This window comes from Polyodon spathula, chromosome 8 (assembly GCF_017654505.1).
Source record: "Polyodon spathula isolate WHYD16114869_AA chromosome 8, ASM1765450v1, whole genome shotgun sequence".
In the NCBI taxonomy this organism is placed as follows: domain Eukaryota; kingdom Metazoa; phylum Chordata; class Actinopteri; order Acipenseriformes; family Polyodontidae; genus Polyodon; species Polyodon spathula.
In genome coordinates, this window is record NC_054541.1 from 12,260,119 (window position 1) to 12,268,271 (window position 8,153).

Genomic DNA, 8,153 nt, shown 5'->3' on the forward strand with positions numbered 1-8,153 from the left:
CCTGAACACAATAATGTGTGCTGCCCACACAGCGCTCTCACAGGGAAGGGCTACCCCTTCCATGTCTTAATTCGTACATGTCTTTGTTTCTTAGAGTTTAAAGAGTTCAGAAGGAGTTTCAAGTTATATGGAGTAGGTCTGAATAGATGGCGCTTGTAGAGTTCATTAAGGGTAAGCTACAATGGTGGCTGGTACAGCACAGGCAGGGCAGGTGCAGTGAGATCTTCCCCTCTCAGCTCTGCAAGCGAGGGAGCACACCTTAATCTGACCTGAACTCCCCTCTGCCATTCAGTGTCTCTGCTGAGTCCCGCCCTCGATCCTCGATCCCCTGGAAATCGCATGCAAAGCACAGGATGCAATCGTCACGACTAAGCACAACGAACAGGACTGCCTGCAGAGTGGGTTTAATAAGCATTCATATGTAAACGTGTGGGTGTAGCAGAAGAGTTTATTGATCCAGTAAAGACTTTGAGAGAAACATGTTGTTTGAATTCAAAAGCTTACAGACTCAGATTTGTTTTGCCCCCTCCAGATTTAGGAACTTGCTTTCCATTCAGTACAGGAAGGTTATATTGTGTGAGCCGTGGGAATGACGATTTATAAAAATGAAGTCTGTAATATCACTAGAAACTCCACGTCATGTTTTTGCATTCAGTTAAACTGGCACTTTCTCACTGCAGATCAAGCAGCGAATGCCTTCAAAATTATTATTTCAAATCAAATGACCACATTCGAGAAGTGATTTAGACAATTAAATCAGACAGCAAAATCTATATAGAAAACACTGCAGCCTGGCTTCCCAGAGCGAGCTGCAGCACAGCAGGAAGGACTGAGCATAGTCACACCCCATGGTGGACCGCAGAGGACGCACTCTCATCAGAGACTTGCAAGAAGCTTCCTGCTCTTGGGTCTTCCCATGCTCAGGGACTGTAGGAAATGTCAGTGGCTAACATTACAAACCCCTGGAAAATGACAAGACATTGTTAGATCACTAACTGCACCTGTGCAAGGAGTTCATCAAACTGATCTATCAAGGAATTCTAATAAGTATCTCTGACGTGCAGAATCATGCATTGCTTTCTTTTCCTTAAACGGAAGATGATGGTTCATTCAAACAGTGACTGCACAAGAATCAGTGTAAATCAACCAGGGTTATCAAACTTATTCTTCAACCCCACCCAACACCTCTGGATCGATGGACAAGGCTAATATCATCTGATGGGCAGATTCAATGGTGAAAAAAATAAAAACATCACCCACTGTATTCCCGCTATATTGCGCTATTCAATCACAAGTTCAATTGAAACCACCATAACACAGTGGAGTAAAGTTTTTATTGAATCTCCCCTTAATAGCATCCATCAGAAATCACTAGCAGAATGTTTGCTTAAGAAACGTACATATGTTTTTTCGTAGTCACTATGTAGTCAATGCGCCTGCCTACTGGTGTATACAATGTCCAGTGCAATGTCACACTCACCTGATTGACCTTGAGCACAGGATTGACCAGACTGACCTTCGGAGTGGCAGGGAGAGGGATGCCACGCTTCAGCTTTGCTGTAAAAACAAAATGCAATGATCTGGGTGAAGGGGATCGAGATCCTGTGCGTTTACTGTCAGCACTGCAGGTGTCATGCACTCCCCAGCTGAGTGTCTCCACTGCTGTGCAAAGACTCAGCTGTTACAGAGTCTCGCCAGCAGGGGTCGGTGACCCTCATAAACTCTAACCTTGGACTACATAATGTTACCGTAGGTGTGTGCAAGATTATTGCTAAGTGGGGTCTGGGATTGAGAAATTTCATTGCTGTACAGTCTGCAAATCAAGGCAATCGAAAGGATTTGCTGCAGTGGCTTTTATCACCCACTAGAGGACCAGCACACCTACCGTTCACCTTGGGCAGCACTACCAGATGTATTCCTGCTCGGATCACATTCTCCATAGATTTGGTCTGTGGAAGAAAAGCAAAAGGCAGGTTCCACAACTTTTAGACTGCAGGTTCTATTCTGTAGGCAGGAAGCCAGGGAAACAGGTTGTTCTGTGGATTTGTCGTTTGTTGGCAGGTAAGTACACTTAGTCAATAAATAATGCTCTGGTCTGTTGTAGGGGTGTGATGTGGTAGAATGGCAGTTCAGGTAGTAGAGAGTGGGACCATGTGACTCCATGTTCACCGAGACAGTCTGGGACAGTTCAGGCTTTTCAGCTTCCACCGCAGAGCATTCTGGTACCTTTTACCTTTCACTTGATTAATTTCTTTACAAGAAGCAGAATGCTACTAGAATGCATTGGGGGCTGGTGCTGGGGGTGCATTAAAAAAGACTGGGTCCATTTATTGCTTGTTGTGTGTGAGTTTTCAACTCTCTTACCTGGAATGGCCCCAGTTCAGAAGAGGCCAGGTTTAGACTGACACTGTTAGGAAGAGAACACAGGGGTATTGGTTAGCACTTTCTATTTTACAGTGTGATCACATATTTGTGTACCAGGACTTATCTGAGATGCATTAATGCTAAACTGCAGTGACGATATAACTGTAATTAAAACACAGGCATGTGAAACAAAATAAATTAACACACACATGTGCCTGTAGCTACAGTGCTGCGGCTGTGCTACATTTCAGTTGTTAAGTGAAACTCATTGAATTACTCACTTATTCAGAGTCATGGATCCAGTGAGTTTCAAACCAGACATGAATAGCTTGGCACTGAAGCTGACACACTTGGGAAGAAAAAAGAAACAAAATCAATATCAAGCCATGAATTGCACTGTGATTAATCAGGTCTGTGCTAGTCTTTGCAGCCCAGCAGGTACATGCTTTCTTAGGTAAGACTTTGACATTTCCTGATAGGCAGGTTGCCGTTTTTCAAATTGGTGTGCTTTCAATGCACTGTGCACTTATTAATGCACTTATTAATGTTTCACTGCCCAGATAGTCTCTAAAGCTTTTTACAGAGCAGAGCTGCCAGCTTGTTGTGTGCCTCTATCCTCGAGGATTCTTCATGAGAGTTTATTCTCTGTCCATAGCTGCATGCTTCAGACTCATAGAATGGCCAAACACACATCATTTTGAAATGGGCCACCATTGTCTATGTTTATTAATTTTTAATGAAAAAAACAAATAGTATTCTGTATTCATTACTGTACCATAAAACATGTGATTCTTTGTTTTTAATGCTGTTCTTTTTAATGTGTTGGTTTTGCTGCAGTGTCTGTAGGAGTGTTTTGAGAGGGCACCTGTAAATGTGTTTCTCTAGAAAGGTTTAGGTTGTGTGCCTGCTGCGTTGTAGCTGCATTGGACTGGGGCCGCAGCACTGCTTCTGCTGCCACGGTACTCACAATGTCCAGCACAAAGACGGGCACCAGGGTGGCGTTGGGCAGGATGACATACACCTTGGCAGATCCGAAGGCCTGCGCGGTCACATTGTCCGGCTGGAAAGTGATAAGCGGCTGCTGGCTGCTAAACAAATCCACCAGCATCAGCATGTCGGGGTAGCGCTTGGGAAGCTGTGAGATAACAGGAGGAGACACAGAAAGAGCTGCGCAATTCTTTCTGTATTTCATTTCGATGGAACACAGAGCTGGAGCACCAGACCTCTAGGTGAGCTTTACAGCAGCACAATGAGGAGAAATGCACTGGAAAGAATTGGATGTGGGATTGACACAGGAATATGAAAACGTGCCCAGGCATTTTACACCAATTGCACACCGACTGGTTCGACTTTTAAATTGACTTTTCTTTCCAGGTATCTGTAGCAAGCAGAACCAGTTCTTCAAACAGCATTACAGCTCTTGAACCAGCATGACCAGTTGAAAACCAGCAGACTAACAGCTCTGACCAGTATAGCCCAGTGCTGGTCAGCTTCCAACTGGGAGCATCCCCCAGGGAGCCTGCTACAACCAGAACAAGATCAGTTCAAATAAATGAAATAAATAAACACATTCTCACCTCCGGGACAAAGGACTCAAAGCTGGTAGTGTTGAGTCTGATTGGAGACACTTTGGGAATCTGAAACAGAGATGTACCATTAGACCTGTGTGTTCATCACAGCCATGTGCAGCACACTGTATATCACCTGTAGCTATTTGAAGATTCATAGGGCTACATTTAGACATTCAAATTCCATTTTAAAAACAATTCCCAATTCCAACTCCTTCGATGAAACTAGAATTGGAATTTATATTTTAGAGATACAGTAATAGTTGTGATTGTGACTCCAGTGTAAGCAATGCGTTACTGCTGTGAGAAACTCATTTTAACAGAATGCTGCAAATTGCTATCTAGATCAATGATGTGTTGGGATTGATTCATAAGGAAATGAGAAAGCAGAGCTGACCACACCCTGAATTCTTTTGTATTTTTCTATCAGTTAGGAAGGAGGCTCATCATTATCCAGGTACCATGCTGTCAGTGAGCCTGATCCAGAGGACCCCAGCGGAGTGGTAAGCGAAGCCAGCAGAGTTTGCGGAGGACTGGGAGAGACCCACAGAGACCATGTGGTTCTGATCATGGAGCTGGAACAGCTCAGGGGTGAAAGGGAACTCCTTGCGATGCTCAACACTGTAGAACTCCCCCTGGTGGTAGACAATACACATGACTGAGGCTTTTTTGTTTGTTTGTTTTGTTTTTATCATACAATATCAGAAATAAACTGGGAAAAAAGGTTTGGTAAAGTAAATGTATCTTTATTAAAATATACCTTTTTGATTTAACACAATAAATGTTTTTTTTTTTTTTGGGGGGGGGGGGGGGGGGGGGGGGGGGTGAGAACTCAATTATTTAATTCATGACTATTTCATATGCATCGTACCAGGTAGAAATACAAAACATGAATGAAGTAAAGACATTAAAAATGAATCTATGCAAAGCACACCTTACAATCAAACTCCATGTTAGAGGTCCCGATGGCAGGAGGGTGGATGAGAGGAAACTCAAACACAACATAGGGGTCATATTGATAGGACACTGAAAGCAAAGGCAGAGGAACAAAGAACACGTAAGTATGTTACATTACTGAAGCCACTGTCTGTTTGTCTCTCCTCATGACAGTGAATGCTCATAAGGGCTGGGAGGTATTGTTGGGCTGATCACAGCTGTACAAGTCTGTATTCAATACTTCCTTTACATCAAGCGCTTACCATTTATTTTCTGGAGAAGAGGCTCCAACCCATCGATATACTCACTGATCATCGGGCACAGCTGCAATAATAATAATAATAATAATAATAATAATAATAATAGACAGATATTTATTAAAGCACCAGCTTCATGCTAACAAGCATAGCTAAATGAATGGAAACACAGGAAGAGACAAACTGCCCTCACTAATCTCTGGCGGTTATTTAATCATTCAGCACACAAAGCACAGAGGAGAGAAATCCAATTCAATTAAAATGAATGTATCTTTATTACCTTTCTATTGAGTTGTTTATGAGCTAGATCTTTTATTTTATTTGTAAAGGGTTTATACAGCCACCTGTTAAAAAAAAAAAAAATACTGAAATTATTATCATAACCCATCGCAGTTTATAATCTACACGCTTTTAACAATAGGGGGCAGTGCTGCTGCACAATGTTCTGCGCTCCCTTGCCTGAATGATGCAGAGTAAATTAATAATGTTTTACAACCAATGTAACGGGCAGTCTAAGTAACTTAAGTTATGTATTTCTCATTTTGTAAATTGGAAGGTGTTTTATATTTATATACACACACTAAAATGAGTCTTATGGTACACTTTGGAATAAAAATATATATAATAAAAAGCATTGAAAATCTGGGGTATTTTGCTGAAACCTCCTCTGTATGTACAGAGAGAAACACTGCACTGCACACGCTCTGATTAATTGAATCATACCTGGTACTCCCATGGAGCGTCACCTCCAGATCCGCCACGCTGGCATCGCAGTTGGCGCTGGACACGATGAGGTGGCCGGTGGAATCAGAGCCCACCCCTACCAACACAGACACCGTGAGTCCGTACACCGCCAAGTCGAAGGAGCCACTGTCTCTTCTGAAGCCGAAACAAAAAGGACGTCAAAGTGTAAAGAGCATGAAGCTTCTACTACCATTATCGCTTATCTGTTCAACCTGCCCTTGTCTTTTTAAGCTGCTTGCCCTCAGTGAAAAGGGGATTTGGTGTCTTTTTTTTTTCTCTATTGCTGTTTTTTTTTTTCTGGCATCAAGCTTATCTGGACAGCTGTAACTGCCTAGCACTGAACAGACTCATTCCTTCCAGTCAAACCATGTGAGAATTGTTTGCCCAAGCTCCCCCACACACAGAACCACGGGGACCAGTCGAGTGGAAAGATCATGCTGTCCCATTACTTGAATCTGGAATCAGAAAGTCTGTTCTGAAAATGAATACAATGACTTTGGAAACCAGTTGCTCTGCAATAGAAATGATCAAGCCGAGGAGCACCTCTGGTTAGGATACATCCCAATATTCCTCTTTCAGAGTCTCAAGGAGAGCAGTACAGCACTTACATCAGGTGGTACCGATCTCTCCAGGTTCCATGTATTGCAACGCTCATTCCGCTGATTCCAATCTTGACCCCAGCCTCTTCAGCAAACCCCACCTCAGGCTCAGGGAGGTTGAAGTCGACCACGTGCATCCTGGACATGTGAGCAGACAATGTCAGCTTATTGTGTAGAAGTCAAGTCTAATGAAACAATACTGGGGCAAGCCTGCTTCTGGCCATTGGTCATTCTTTGACCCAGTACCCCTGTCGGAACGGGAGGTTTAAAGTTACTCAGCGTGGCATGAGAACGCCCTCCCTCCTTGCCCCTCCCTCCTTCCCCCTCCCTCCCATCACATCACACTGTATCTTACCCACTCAGTGAGTAGTCCACCTTGCCAAAAGGAAAGATGCTGATACTGCCTGTAATATCTGGGATAGCCAAGCCTCCCAGCTGCTCCTGTGCCAAGCTCGCTCCAACCTGCTTAGCTGAATAGAAGAGGGATGAAGGGTTACAAGAGAAAGGGCTGGGATGATGATCTGCATTTTGTGAGGCCGCCCTGGACATCTGTCTGCCCTAAACCAATAATATACCATTGCACCCTGGACAGCGAAACGCAGCAGCTATTTATTATAGAGAAGTTGGATCCCACTGTCTACAGCTCTGTGTTTCATATCATTGGAGTGTTGATAGTCACACCAGGCTTTTGTTTGTATTTGAAGTAGCAATGGAATTTCTGTGGAGTGTTACTAATATATACGTGAGAAATTAGTCCTTAGAAATTATAACATGTGATTGGTTATAACCTCACCACATGACAAAATAATAGATCCAACTATTGACCCAGTGATGGTCGATAGTTTTTACAGTGAATAGTTTTTTTTACAAACTCCCTCAAATCACGTCACACTCTGAACGCCCTTCCTCTTTTCACACAAGAAAGTGGCAGGCAATAGAAAATGAATTGCAAAATACAGTACTAAACAAAGATACTGAAAACGCTAAAATCAGCATAAAATCTTCGCTTTCAGCGTTTTCTGACTTCCTAAAATTCAAACAAATAGACAATATAAATAAATATGACTTTCGGACAGACAGATCTATGCCAAAAATACTTTAACAACTCTGCACTATGGACTTCAAAAACATGACTTTCTGATGGTTCATAAAACAAATATGAACTGCAGACCTCGGCTTATAGTGGGAAACTAAAGGCCTCTTGGGGAGAACTATAGTTACCTGCAGCTTCGAGCATCACAGTCCTTTATTGATAACTAGAAACTATAGTTCTTCCCTCAGGGGCCCTAGTTTCCCACTGTGAGCCCCCTCTCCAATCCATATTTACTATATATATATATGTGTGTGCGTGTGTGTGTGTGTGTGTGTGTGTTAATGTGGATATACTTTGTTATTGATGACTGGCAGCTGCTCTGCCCAGATATTCTTTTCTGGGTCTGGTTTTCCTCACCATATTCCAGTGCCTTCTGGGTAATTACGCTCTCAAGTCCTGGGTTGGTTCCCAGTGCATGATGGGATACGGCCAGAAGGATTGTCAAAAACAACCACATCTTCAGGACACCTTCCCGACAACTCCTTTATCAGAAACACAGGCTGCTGAAGCTGTAAGGTTACAAGGTTACTTATTTGACAAAAAGAGAACACTTTTAGTCATGACAGGCAAGACAGCTGACCTGTAGATGTTT

The 8,153-nt window shown here is 43.0% G+C and overlaps 1 protein-coding gene across 1 annotated transcript; it reads right to left on the reverse strand.

Annotated features, from left to right (window-relative positions):
* Positions 1-430: 430 nt before the first annotated feature.
* On the reverse strand, positions 431-8,088 carry LOC121319418 (bactericidal permeability-increasing protein-like). The gene is made up of 15 exons (XM_041256836.1): positions 7,919-8,088; positions 6,824-6,938; positions 6,478-6,606; positions 5,849-6,004; positions 5,406-5,469; positions 5,132-5,192; positions 4,867-4,958; positions 4,394-4,567; positions 3,942-4,001; positions 3,332-3,499; positions 2,646-2,713; positions 2,365-2,407; positions 1,886-1,949; positions 1,481-1,557; positions 431-962 (listed from the first exon to the last, which is right to left on the reverse strand). The coding sequence occupies exons 1-15, from the start codon at positions 8,016-8,018 to the stop codon at positions 921-923; spliced, it is 1,413 nt and encodes a 470-aa protein (XP_041112770.1). The 5' UTR covers positions 8,019-8,088; the 3' UTR covers positions 431-920.
* Positions 8,089-8,153: the final 65 nt, after the last annotated feature.